This window comes from Alosa alosa, chromosome 9 (assembly GCF_017589495.1).
Source record: "Alosa alosa isolate M-15738 ecotype Scorff River chromosome 9, AALO_Geno_1.1, whole genome shotgun sequence".
Classification (NCBI taxonomy): Eukaryota; Metazoa; Chordata; class Actinopteri; order Clupeiformes; family Clupeidae; genus Alosa; species Alosa alosa.
This window is the reverse complement of record NC_063197.1, coordinates 20,202,088-20,216,386: the sequence shown is the minus strand read 5'-3', so window position 1 is coordinate 20,216,386 and position 14,299 is coordinate 20,202,088. Positions and strand designations below refer to the sequence as shown.

Here is a 14,299-nt window from a genome sequence, read left to right as displayed (position 1 = left end):
AAGCCCAGCTAAACTATAGTTTCAGCTTTCAGCTATTTTCAGGAGAGAGGTGTTGTTGTGTTTGAACTCTATCCAAAATGTCTAATTACTGTAATTTCCCTACATGGTATGCCTGAAAAGGAACATTTATGCTCATGTGTTTTCAATGAGAATTGAGAATCCAAAACTTCAACCCATTTCTAGAAAATAATTACATATAAAATGATGTCTGTTAATACACTCACACATAAAGCATTATGTAAGGTATCCAGGCAAGTCATGTGTCATTTACAGATCACACAGATTTACAGATCACACATTTCACACACTTTCAACGGAAATCACAGAGTACTGACAGAAGCTCTGCAGTTATTGCTTATTAGCTGAAGGGCTTACATTTTGTGCAAAACATAAAAAAAATGGAAAATCGACTTTTAAAAATGAACTTTTAAATGTCAAGCGTGGGCCTTTATGTGTTTTTAAATACTGAGACAACAGCTGCTCAAAGGCACCTGTCGGTATAATTATGTTATAAGAAATGGCATTAAGAGCACAGCAGTTACCATGGGAAGATCCTGGAGCCTGCGGAACTCTGGGCGTTCATTCCGATTACGGAACTTCAGGAACACCAGGAGGGAGACGATGGCTGCAGCGACAACGAAAACAGACACCAGGCCAGCCAGCAACGGATCCGGTACGCCTTTAGAGCTGCCCTCTGGTCCGGTCATCAAATAATGAAGATGGAAAAAGAAAGAAGAGTCATCATTATGGTAAAAAAGGGCGCTAGAGAGGAAAACCACCTCCTCCTTATGGGGTCATTTTCAGGTCAATCTGACAATCAAACCATTTGGGGGGGGGGTGTGGTGGTTTTTTTATGACTTAATGGATGCATGTATGGTTTTTATAAACTTTGATATTACTGCAATTATTATGAGACTTCAAGGCCTGTACACATCTTAAACAGACCAGACTAGCAGTCAAGGAGTGGGGTGAAGGAGTTCACAGTGACACCTGGCTAGATGGTCGAGGTGAAGGAGTTCACAGTGAACTAGAGGGTCGAGAGCGAGAGGATGATGTAATTAGATGATGTAATGGTGGTAACAGCAAGGCCAAGTAACAGGTGGCAAGATAAGAAGCCCTGTTACAACTGGAAAAAAACAGAATCTGGGAAAAACCCAGAAGACAGTTTTGCATATAATTTATGCATGATGAGACAATGGGTTCCACCAATAGTCGTAACCTTGGTGGATGCTAATAGGCCAACAGGTGTCTTTCGAAGGTGGCGAGAGGGCCCAACCCCAAGGTTAAGGAGTATAAAAGATAGGTTGCAGCCACCTGTTAGTCAGATCTCGGGGGCGCCAGCTGATGACATCTCACATCACCCTATTGCTTGACACCTGGTCTGGACATAGTTTAGGCTGGATTATCACTGCAATACGGTGAATAAAGATTCAACAGTCTTCAGATCTCCTGTCTGCATTGTCTCCTTCGGACGCCTTGTTCCAGAGTGCTAATTAGTAAGTAGTTAAGTGATAAATTGTTCATTGGATTCGGAAGTGGACCGGTTTTTCCACGACAGTTTCCAAAGAGATGTGCAACTAAGACATTATACCAGTTCTGCACGTAGACAAAAATATGTCTCTCCTTTTCATCCTCTATATTTACGGCCACCACCCACACTAGACTGTGCTGGAGACCAACACAAACACAAGCAACCACGCAACCAAAAACACATACATGGACACACTGACCAAACTAGGAGGCAGTCCAAAAATGACCCATTCCCAGGAGTGTGTGAGTGGGGGAATCGGTGAGTGTGTGAGTGGAGGAGTCGGTGAGTGAGTGAGTGAGTGCGAGCAAGCGAGTGTCTAAGGAAGCAAGAGAAGAATGAATGGTTGAGTGAGAGGGCAACTGCATGAAAGTAAGTGAGTGAGCGATCTTGTAAGTGTGAGCGATAGGGCATCACAACACTTTTAGTGCCATCCCGGAGCAAGGGAGGGGGAGGGGGGGGCCAGGCGGGTGGCCAGATAGCGGCATCGTGGTGAAATGCCCGGGGGCAGTGAGCGAACAGCGCGGTTCTGGCGCAATGCACTGGCACGGCAACAAAGCCCATTCTGTTCTTTGTGTTCCCTGCGCAAACAAGTCCCTGCCCCGGGATAGGCTCGTAGGCCATGCCGGCTGCAAAAGGTATAATCATACTCTTGTTTCCCTGATGCGTACAATCTCTGGATTCAAGGCATGGCCGTGTGCATTCATCGTTTTGTTTTCTTTTCGTTTTTTTTATTTACAGCCGTTATGGATACGTTTGGACGGCTCCCTTTTGTATAGCACAATACCCGGCAGATGTGTTTTGAATGCTGCCGGCTACTGAGTCGTGTAAAAAGGGTCAATGACAGCAATACAAACACACAAGAATAGCCCCACACACACACACAACCACATGATCAACTGCAGACACACACACACACACAAATGAACGGCAAATGTAAGGACGCCAATGAAAGAACAAGGTCAATGGAGAAAAAAAAAGAGATAATAAAAAAGCCAAAGCCACTCACCATCATCGCCTACGTTGAGCTCTGAGAGGGCTGCTGCCTTGGTGGGGTGTCCGAGTGCAGCAGTTGGGCTGGTTGTGGTGGTTGATTTAGCTACGCTGCCGCTGGTCGTGGCAGTAGAAACCTTAATATTGGTAATGGTGGTGGTGGTGATGGTGCTGCTGCTACCCGTGGGCTTCTTATGTCCAGGGACTGGGCTGGCGCTCTGGGGGACGATCTCAGGAGCAGCAGTTGTGAGTGGGGTTGTCATGGTTGATGTTGTTGTTGTTGTTGTTGTTGTTGTTGGGGAGGTTGACTGAGTCTTGGAGTCGATGGGCTGGGTGACGGCAGGTGGGACTGCGGAGGCGGGGGCAGCCGTAGTGGGTGGAGAGGTGGAGAGGGTACCATTGTCCTCAGACACCTCAGTTTGAATTCCCGGAGCGGTGGAAGCAGCAGTGGGAGAGGCGGTGGTGGCACTTCCTGTTTGGTGCGTCCCGTTGGCCCCGACAGCGGCTGTGGGGACAGCTGTAAGACAGTCCACAGAGGAGAGACCTGCTCATTCAGCTCCACGGAAAAGCACTCAGCTCAGCTTTCAGCTGCTCTCTTCATTTCCTGTTTTCCCCAAATGCTACGTGTCGTCGTGTGCATCTTACCCAAACCCAACTGTCTATGTCAAACGGTGAGAGAGGTACTAAAAGACGTAATTCAATCCTTCCTCTACCAGTCTGGCCCTATTGACTAACAATTCAGTTCAAATCCCAGTGCTGTGCAAAGCGCTAAGCTGTGGGTAGGCAGCACACCTGTTAAAACTTCAATCAGTCTGTTTATCTCAGCCATGTGGCAGAACAGCCCACAAGCCAGGAACTAAGCAGCCCTGCTGATGTGGTATAAACACACAATCTAACCAAAGATCTCACACACGCGCGCACACACACGCAGTCACGCACACACTCTCAGTGATCTTTCACCAACTTGCAAGATGCTTGTGTTAGATTGTGGTCGTTGTCTATGTAGTCTGTGTCCATTCAAGTATGTTTGGTGTTTCCTATTTCTTTGTAAGAGAAGTGTGCGTGTGTGTGTGTGTGTGTCTGTTTCCCAGACCATTTTTGTGCATGTGTATAACTGCCATGGCTGGGGTGTGTGTGTGTGTGTGTGTGTGTGTGTGTGTGTGTGAGTGAGAGAGAGAGGGAGAGAGACAGAGAGAGAGAGAATGTGTGAGTTTGTTTAAGAAAGTGTATGAGAGTGTGTAAGGGCATAGTCTGAGGTGGTGAGAGAGTGTGAACAGGAGTGAGGAGCGGTTTCTTTGCTGTGGCGCAGCAAGGGTTGCATCAGAACCCTTCTTCTGACTGCCTCGACCTGTCAGCCTCCAACCTTTCACACCTCTCCGTCAAACACACACACACCGTTTCATCATGTCTTCCTTCCTCTTCTCTCCTTCCCTCTCGCCTTCCTACACGTCTCTCTTTGCCATCTCAATCACAACAACCCAAATCAGATACTGCATGGCCTCTTTATTACTCTACCTACAGTGCATTTATGACTCATTTAACAGAACATACCTTATAAGCCTGATTGACTTTCTTTCCCAGCTTTCTCTCTCTAGTCTCCCTGTCTCTCTCTCTCTTCCCCTTTCTCTCCCTCTCTCTCCCCTTCTCTCCCCCTCTCTTTAGTTCTCTTGCCCCCATTTCTGCCCCTGCTGTGTTCTCTTTGATTCCTTCCCAGCTCCTCTTATCTGAGGGTATTACGCAGGCCGGGGGTGAGTAATGGAACATTACCCAGCCTCCAGTTCAGTTCACAGGCTCTCGCAGAAGAGCCTCTCCAGCTGCGAACGAACGGCGCAGACAGCAACAGCTACAACACGGATAACTAATAATCACAGAGACACAGACAGACTCAGTGAAACAGCTACAGATGCTCTGTAAGCATTCTTCATCATAACCGAGTATCATAATTAACTTTATTGTAACATTCTAACAACGGAGACAGTGCTGCTGAGCAGAGTCTGTTCCTATGATATGTCGCTGTCTCTATAAAGCGCTTCAGTACAACAGCATGCACTATGAGAAGTGTGAAGTGTAAGGATCTCCTTTGTTTCAAAGAGCTGCAGGACGTGCACTCCCCTGATGCCTAATTTACCACTGAAGGCATTAGCTATGTGGAGTGGAACATGGCAAGGAGCAGTGAGTCAGCAAGTCCTGCCATAACCTGCTGTTTCAGAGTCTCCCAGGACCATCACCTCCCAGCCTGAAGCCTCCTTATTTAGAGCGAGTGGGAAGAGCCTGACAAATCCCCGTGCACACACACACACACACACACACACACACACCCTCTTCCAACACACACACACACACACACACACGTAATCTACCACTCTAGATTTTCCGTTCCTCTCCTCTCCACAGCGCAGTGGCCAGTGGCAGCTCACCGAGGCAAAGACTGAAGTGGTTGATTTTAAAAATAACACTGACCTCTGACCCAGGGAAGCAACGACATGCATTTGGGTGAGTGTGTGTGTGTGCGTGTGTAAACAGTCAGAGAGAGCGAGCGGGTGAGAGAGAGTGTTTTGCATTTCTCCTGCAGACTCCAGCCACCTCCAGTGAGTCTGGCTGTTGGTAGATGAGGAGGAGATACACAAGTGCACAGCTCTGCTCAAAATGAGCTTACACCCTACGCAATAAACACGCGCACCCATGTGTGTACACACACACACACACACTCCAAATATGAAGGGATGAGTCATCCATCAAGGCAGTCAGTTGAACCTATCGCTTAGACAGAGAGTCCAGACTCACTCACAGATATATTTTTTCTCTCTCTCTCTCTCTCTCTCTCTCTCTCTCTCGTTTTGTTTAGATGGAAATGGGCCCTGTTAAATTACACTTCCTCCTGTTGCACCAGCTCTTGCAGCTGCTGTAACTGAGAAAAAAACGTTGTCGCCGCACACTCTCTCTTAATTCTTTTATTCCAACGTTTCGGCCTGTCAGGGTGTGCATTCTTTTCTATATTTATAAGCTGCTGTAACTGTACCTCCTGCAACAATGTCCTTTCTCTTTCTATCTTTTTCTCTCACTCTCTCTCTTTCTCTCACTTGCTCTCCATCTCCCTGTTTATCTCTCTCTTACTATATCTCCATTTCACCCTCTCACTGTCCCCCTCTTTTGCTTTATATTTCTCTCTTTCTCCCTCTCTTTCCACTGATGACTGCACTGTCATTCTCACCCAAACCAAACAAAGGTTCAACCAAAGAAAGTATGCAAGCATAAACAAAACCGGCCTGAGGTTTGTCGACATGTTCTAGTTCATCACAATAACAGGAAGTGATATGCTATTTTATTGCCTGGTTACACTGCTGCACAAGATTTAAAAAAAAAAAAAAAAAAATACCCTACATACAGTGCTGCACTATTTGGACCTTAAATTTAGAGTGCACAATAATTTACACTTCCTATATTAGCTAAGTCATATACTGCTCTGTAAATACATACCATTAATGATGCACCATAAGATACATAAAAGAGAAGCATTAATGCAATTCTTGGCATACAATACCAAGGAGTTGTATAGTAGAAAAGTAATGTAGCACTCAGTACTTAGTAAAGTAAATACACAAGACATGTGTACATGGAGACATTATAAAACAGTCATCCTCTGGGTGGGTACCTGTGCCATCTGTCACAGTGAGAGCAGGTGCCTGGGTGCCAGTCTGGTTGGTGGACAGTGGAGGGGGGGCCGTTGAGTGGGCGGCATCGGTGTCCTTCCCGTTGGCATCAGCACTGGCACTGGGCACACTCTCATTTGTGTCGCTGGCATTGGCTAGTGTGGAGTGGAGGACAGGAGCCAGGGAGCTGCTGGGGGTCGGCGAGGGCTTTTGGGCAACAACAGCGGTGGATTCCGAGGCGGTTTTTCCATCTCCTCTGTGGGGGGTGGAGGACCGGGCGGTGGTGGTGAAGGTGCCGGGGGGACCGTGGGGTGCGGAGGCAGGAGCAACAGTGATGGAGTGGTCACCTGCACAAGACAACATTTCAGGATAAGGACCTCAAACTTGGGAAGCAACACAATCAGCCAATTGGTGTCCACCCTGAACACTAAATATCCACCGATGTATGTATACTGGGGGGTGTAAAGGTACCCATATTTGTACTGAACCGTTTAGGTACAGGACGTTCGGTTCACTACAGATGCATACCGAATGTACAGTATGTAGTCTTAAACAGTAATCTACAGTAGGCTTTTTTTGCGTGCAGACCATGTTTCAAACTTGAGTTCCCAAACAAACATATTATATAAAGTGGCGGACCATATTGGTTTAGTTCATTAACGCCAAAAAAACACCTTTTGAAAAATACTGTTCTTGTTGAGCATCAGCAATATTGTCAGTTAATGTCAGGCTAGCAGTACAGTACTTAGAGGTTTACTGTACTGAAAACACTGACCAAATTGTGGCAAATTGTGATTGCTGTGTACCGTTACACCCCTAATGTATTCAAACCAATATGCCAAGGAAATACGCATTAATTCCTAAATCTCAAGGAGACGCCATTTGAAGAATGCTCTAATAATCTAATGAATCAATCCTAAACATATTTGCTTTAAAAAAAAAATAATAATAGTCAGGACATTGCTTTATCATTAATAGAAAAAGACAGACACTGTGAACCAATGGCCACCAAGCGTGTTGAGACGAGAGATGAAAAGATGGTCCACGTAAGGTGGAAGGAGCACAATGTACAGAGACACAGGCAGGCAGGGGAGATGGAAGGAGCACAATGTACAGAGACACAGGGACGGAGGGGAGGTGGTTTTCCGCTGCTGGTTCAGTCTCTAATTGATCCGGCAGGACTGGTGGTAATTGCATACTTGGATAATTATGCGGCCGCGCAACGCCATGTGTCACATTTCCTCTGCCCGCCTTCCACCTTCTGCGGAAGTTCACTCGTTCTTTCAGTCGTCTCTTATTTTGTTTTCTCTCTCTTTTCTTCTCCCTCACACCATCTTCCTGACACGTGCCTCCCTCGCCAGCTCTCTCGCCCTGGCCAAGCCTGATGCAAACCAGAGCCTCGTGTTAACATTATTACAGGGCAGAGACACAGAGGGCTGTCACCGTTGTGCATTTATACCTACCACACACACACACACACACACACACACACACACACACACACACGCACACACGCACACATGCACACACACGCAGTACTATTGCATCTTGTACCTCCTCTATCTTGCGCTAGCAATAGCTGCAATAACTGACTTTCATATCTCTTCAAAACACACATTCACACACACACACACGCACACGCACGCACACGCACACACCCATGTCAGTGCATTCTGTGAGGCCTGTGGCATGGCCTCTGCACCACACCCTTGACTTCTGGGTGCACAATAATGGCCCTGTTCCCTGTGCCTGCACCAGAGTGCTACAGGGGCCGTCCCAGGTAAGAAGACTTCAGGCAGGGGCCGACCAGGGGGCTAAAGGGAGCCCTGTTCACACCAGCTTGCCACAACACCACAGTGTGTGTGTGTGTGTGTGTGTGTGTGTGTGTGTGTGTGTGTGGGGGACACTGTCTCTATTCACTTTGTGCAATATGGATTATGTGATGTAACAAAATACTGCTGCAAGAAAGACAACAACAGTACATTTCATTACACTATGTTAGTATCTAGCAGTGTGTGTGTGTGCGTTTGTGTGTGCATGCATGTGTGTCAGAGAGTGTGTGTGTGTGGATAAAGTTGTATCAGAGACAGGAAAAAAGCCCATAGGTCAAGATAAAAGTTATTTACTGATAGTTCTCCCTTCTCCCCTCCCCCTTCACGAAATGCCATAGCCTTCACTATCATTTCCTCATAGTTCCTCCTATATCCCTATGAAACTTCTGGTTTGTGCTTGCCTGGGGGTGGCACAGATACAGTCGGTCACCTGATGAGAAGTGAAAAGGTAAAGACTGCGGTCCAGCCCCCTCTCTTTCCGTGGCCTTTTCATCCGCGGGCTGCTCATATTTCCTCTCCTGTTCTTTTCCCCTCCATGTCTCCACCTCCTGCCTCTTACACCCAAGGCCTCCACACAAGATATATATCCGTCATATCTCTCACATTTCTGACCTGCAAAATTCACATACTAGTGCATATTTGTGTGCATCCATGAATCATGTCTGGGTGTGTCTGTGTGTGTTCGATGTCTTTCTGTGGAAAAACATGGGAAACTTTGTGTGCATGTGTGTGTCATTTCTTTCTGTGGAAAAAAACAACATGAGGGACTTGTAGAACAGGTTTAATAGTCATAATTTACGAGATTTATGTCAATTCATCTAAACCATGAAGAACTTTCCAACTGGGAATTTGGAAGCCTCTACCAAACAAAGCACAGAGGCAAGCAGGATACAAGAGAAAACTCCCGCCATTGTATCACTAATGAGTGAATAACTCATTCGACAGGGTTTCTCACAAGCAACTTTCCACTTGTGACTTGTAACTTGTGACTGCGGAACACAGAACTTCGAGTCTTCTCCAGAGTTTATGCAACAGCTGTTGTGGGCCATATTTCCTTTGAAGAGAGAAGAGTCTCTCTCTTCCCCCTCTCCTCCCCTCCCCCTATTCCAGAGTTTCTCCTAAGGCACCAGGCTTAGGAGAGCGAGTGAGTGCAAGCAAAAGAGAAAAAGAGAGAGAGAGAGAGAGAGAGAGAGAGGTAAGAGAGTGGGAGGGGGTGGCAAAGCTTCAGCAGTGAATGTAGACGTGAGATGAGTCAAGTGTTAGGAAGAGGGATGTGAGGGAGATAGAGAGACTCTGAGGCAGTTCAACTTAAAAGAGAGAAAAGATAACATGGACACGCTGAAAAGCGAGACTGATTGAAGGGATGAACAGAGAGGGATTAAGGAGTGGGTGAAGATAAAGACAGGTGAACATGAAAAGGGAAAGGTGGAGAGGAGGGGTGAGGGCAAAGCAGAGGCCAGCTGCTGCTGGTTAGATAACAAGAGACAGGCCCCGACGGTAAAAGTGGCTGCTTGGACCCAGGGCTAATGACAAAAAAAAACACAGTAACAAAAAAAACAAAGACAAACAACCAATCAAAGGACAGATCACAGACTAGAATTCTGCCCACACCTGGAAGCAGACACACACCTGGAGGTGATCTCTGGAGAGGTTTAGTGCCGAGCAAGCACTCAAAGCCCTGAATCAGCTTAATACCGCTCTAACGGACACACTCACGCTAAAGCAAGTGGTATGTTCTTCTGTGCACACGGACGTGCGGTCCCAGTTGTTGCGTGAGCAGGACACAGGCGCGGGAGCAGTCTCCCTACCAGCTCCTCCAACCCCAGCACAAATAATAGATTAACCAAACGTGACAGTACAACGAATCCTTGCGATACTGGGTTGAAGGAGCCGGTCGGGGGACAGTTATTAAGTGTTCTTAATAGTCTTCGGTCATAAACTTAGCTAACTACGTCATTGTTGGTGTTTCGTTTTATGTGTAGGGACCCTGAGCAAGCTACTGATGAGGTTTGGTGCTGTTTTGAACAATATTACTGGTTAAAAAATGCTATTTGGAAAGCGTTTGGCTCACCGCCCTTAGCTAATCCACTGTTTGCGATTTGGGGCTATCGTGTATACCGGGGCAAGCTCTGTAGTGGTTGATCAACGAAAAATAGTCTCCACGGCTTATTTGATGAGTTTTAATGCAGAAAAGACCCTGGGTCAATTTTCGCCGGAGTTACACTTTAAGGAAGAGAGAGGAGAGAGCGTGACTCGGTCTCTATACAGAAAGGTGTGCATTACCTTCAACGTTCAGCTCTCCGGAAGCATTTAGGTCCCTTCCAAAATAATTTACTCTTCATTTTAAAAAATGACAAAAACAGGCATGCAATCCTACGGTAGTTAAACAAAACCTCTCGTATAACTATTTCAGGTGATCTTCCCACAGATCAAACAACTTTGTATAACTCGCTACGAAACACTGTGATGCTTTGTCAAACACCAGGAAGTCAGTCTGACCACACTTAGTATGATGCTTAGACTGATGCTGTATTGGCAAGTCCCAGCCATCAAGCACAAGTCTGGGTGGAGACCAGCGCTGTTGCATGAAGCCATTGTAAGTTCCAGATTAATATTGCCCCATCACATCAATCAAGCCCAGGCAAAGAGGTAACGGGTCCGTCTCTCTCACACACACACACACACTAAACTATTTACACCCACAACTCAAAGCAATGGCAATGTGCCGGGTCACATGATGTGTCAGACTCTCATTGTGCTTAAGTGTAGAACCACTTAGAGGGTGTGTCTGTAAGAAACCTACAAATCTTCAGAAGCAACGTCAAATCACATTTTACTCCAATTATCAGGCACAGTCAAAATTAACAAGGCACCGTTTACACAATATGCAACATTGCGAAAACATTCAGAACTTGGCGAACACAGATTTATTTCAACACCACCAACTCTCACCAAGTCTCATTACAAAGTACAGACCTAAACGTCATCTCTTGTTCTTCAGAGGTCTGCACCAGATAAAATGCATTCAGTCGTTCTTACACCACCAGCAGTAAAACACAGAACATCCTTCTTTTGTTAGTTAACAGATTCTGTCTCTGCCTTGTGTGTACTTGCACCTCTGCCCCCACACTGTAAGCTACATATGCAAAATCAGTCACCCTCCATTCAGGATTATTAACGGGCTGTGTTCACAAATACTGATAGGTCGATGGAAGTCATTCTAGGGCATAGGCAAATCTAATGGTTTAGTTTTCATAAACACAGGACAGGCCCCAATGTGATGAACAGCAGATAACAAAAAAAACCCAGCTGATATAATTAGGTCTCACAGATAATAATCTGCTTAGCAACTCCTTTCCTCACCCAGGAAATATGATATTGGAAATGGAGGCAGTCACTGTCTCTTGCCCGACTCCTGATAAACAAGCCTGCCGCACAGTACAGCACACTCTGGTCACAGAGCCAATTAAGCTGCCTGCAAGACTGCCGAGAGTGTGTCCCTGCCTACATGGACTCCAGTGAGCTGTCAGCAGTGACATTTAAGATCCCTGCTTTCAGGAGCAAGGTTAGACTAGCGCACTGTGGGGGAAAATCGCAAAGTCAAGAGAGATGTATTTATAATACGTCTGCCCTTATTTTTTTGTCCCTTTTGTTTTGTGGAACAAAAGGAATGAAAGTTTGCCTGCTATCAAATTTAACGGTGGGAATTATTTTTTGCCCTTTGCTCTTATGAAAGAAAAAGAAAAACAAAACTTTTGGACCAAAAGTTTCTGGAAGATTCTCTGGCAAAAGTTTCAGGTGACAGTGACACAAAAGGCTGACTGCAGAAGACTAGAGAGAGATGCACAGAAAAAAGATGAGCAGCCGGCAGAGTTGCTGTGTTGCAATAGACGGTTATGTGCTAAAAATAAAAGCCTTTGTTCCCAAGCAGTCACACGCTCTCCCACATGCATGCTGTTAAAACTTTGGATCCAACTTAACACTGAATTCAACTTAATTGAAGACAATGTGACTGTAATGTTCAAAGGCGCATGCCTGAATGAAAAATAATGACCAAAACTGACATGAAAATATCTAAGAGTCTCAGACAAGCCGAGCAATGTGGTCTGAACACGCCCTGAGCACTCCCAATGTGGGTGGTGTGACAGAGATACCAATTTGCTCTGCTGCAGGATCTTTGTGTGTGTGTGTGTGTGTGTGTGTGTGTGTGTATGTGTGTGTGAGCGTATGTGTGTGTGTGTGTGTGTGTGTATGTGAGCGTGTGTGTACCTGTCTATGTGTAGGTCCATGTGCCTGTCTATATATCAGTGTGTGTGTGTGTACGAAAATGAGAAAGGATCAAGAAAGAGAGCTCTGAGTCATAGCAAGTGAGCCGAGACACCACTCAATACTGGCCCTCTGCCTCCTGGACAAAGCGAACGGCTCTGCCCAATTACCATCACCCTGCTTCACCTACCATCCACTACGGAGCCTACGCACTGGAGTTGGCTGAAGCACTTAGGCCATTACTGTTCACCTCCAGCCATGCTGCGGCTGCTGCAATATCCATGACCCATGAACGGGTCATCACTGACACTACTGACAGGCCAGCTGAAACGGACAGCTGACCCACAGAATGAAATCTTTTTGAAGCATTCCTCAGGGCTGGAAAAACACAACGAGGCATACAAAAGCAATCATGAAGATGAGTGTGTGTGTTATGGTTAAATCAATGAGCTGCACTCATCCTCGGGGTCATGGACAGAATGCTGGAGGGTTTGTATGACACACTGGTGGTAACACACAAGTCCCTGTGATTGGCGAGCACATCACAGCACAACCCCACTGCCCACAGTTAAAACCAAGTTCATGTGGAAAATCAGGTCATGGGTCTTCTTTTCTTTGATGGCTATGTTCCTGGTTTCTATGCTACTGCTTCTGCAGACAACAGCATAATGCTCTACCATGGCAAATCAGTTTTGTGACATGCCAAGCAATCATCAGGCTAGGGTTTGTAGCACTAATCTGCCATGACATCTTGGCTATATGTTTGCATTCTTGAAAGGTCAATATTAGTCTAAAAGCTCTACTTGATTAAATCATTTTTTGATGTTTGCATTTGTGAGGTTTGTGCGTTGGGCTTTAATTAGACAAGTAACTCAGGCCAAGACTCGTTTCAATGCCTGACAACTTAATTGAACAGTCCAGTTATCCCGTTCACTTTCCTTTCCAGATGCGGAGGCCAGGTCCAGCTATGGCAAGAGTTCCTTGTGTTTATGTCTCTAATGTGGAGATAACCACAGTCCTTCTCATACGTAAACTCAATGGCCCAGCTATTTCTCATGAGCCTGTATCGCCACAAGGAAGCGCATTTAACTCCTGCGATGCTGAGATGAACTGGGTAGACAGAGGAACGTTGTTGCTGAGAGAATGTTAAAGCCGTCGCTGTGGTTAAAATAACAAATGAGAAACAAGCGCTAATTGTACAGAGCGTGCGAGCGTGAAGTTGATGTTCAACAGTTCTGTTGTCGAGGATTTTGCGTATGAAGAAAAACAAGCCAAGCGAAAAAATGACTGTAGATTTGTCCAACCAAACCATCCATGTAAGGTGACCCCTTGTGTATTAACGTTACTAAAAAGTTGAATGCGGTAAACCGTTAGAAAGCTTAACTCACACATTACCATGCGCAGTGAAACTAACGTTTAGGCGTATGCGTCCTGCAATGCGTTTAACGTATATAATTATTTTAAACACGCTTGTAAAAGGAAAGAGATTGAAAAACACCAATAGCTGTACGTTATGACACAGCGAACAACTTGCCAAACAACAGTTAAAAAGCTCTCCTTACCTCTTGAGCGCGAACAGTAGCCAAGGACCATTAGTGCGCAAAGCGCAAATGTCGCCGCTGACTTCATTTTAAGAAAGAACTGGGCAATGGAATATGCTGGTCTTTTTAAAGTCCTCCTTGGTTCCCAGAGAGTTGATGTTGATGGTGTTGGTAGACGGCCGTTAGCACTATAAATAAACGGGTTAAGTGTCCCAAGAGGGGGCGAGAGTTAGTTCGACAATGTTCTGTTGTTAAGACTAACTAAACCTCGTCGGTTTTCCAGAGAATACAAAATGCCACGTGTTTCACCCGGTGCCTGCAACTGTACCCTGTATGATGACAACAGCCTGTGATTGGTTGTTGCTCTCGCGGTTTTGTTAGATATAGAATGTTTTACAAAATAACTATTCGTATACTACCCACTTGCGGGAGACGACGGAAGCAACTTGCCATTACCATACCTCGACTACCGACTGCTGTCACCTCCGT

General features: G+C 45.9%; 1 protein-coding gene across 1 annotated transcript in view; it reads right to left on the bottom strand.

Annotated features, from left to right (window-relative positions):
• Positions 1–14,299, bottom strand: part of LOC125300447 (cell wall protein DAN4-like) — a 16,959-nt gene extending 2,660 nt beyond the window's left edge. The window contains exons 1-4 of the mRNA XM_048252403.1: positions 13,832–14,299; positions 6,174–6,518; positions 2,538–3,038; positions 543–694 (exon numbers count right to left, since the gene is read on the bottom strand). Of these exons, the coding sequence (XP_048108360.1) occupies positions 543–694; positions 2,538–3,038; positions 6,174–6,518; positions 13,832–13,898 (1,065 nt within the window). The 5' untranslated portion in view covers positions 13,899–14,299. The remainder of the gene's footprint in view (positions 1–542; positions 695–2,537; positions 3,039–6,173; positions 6,519–13,831) is intronic.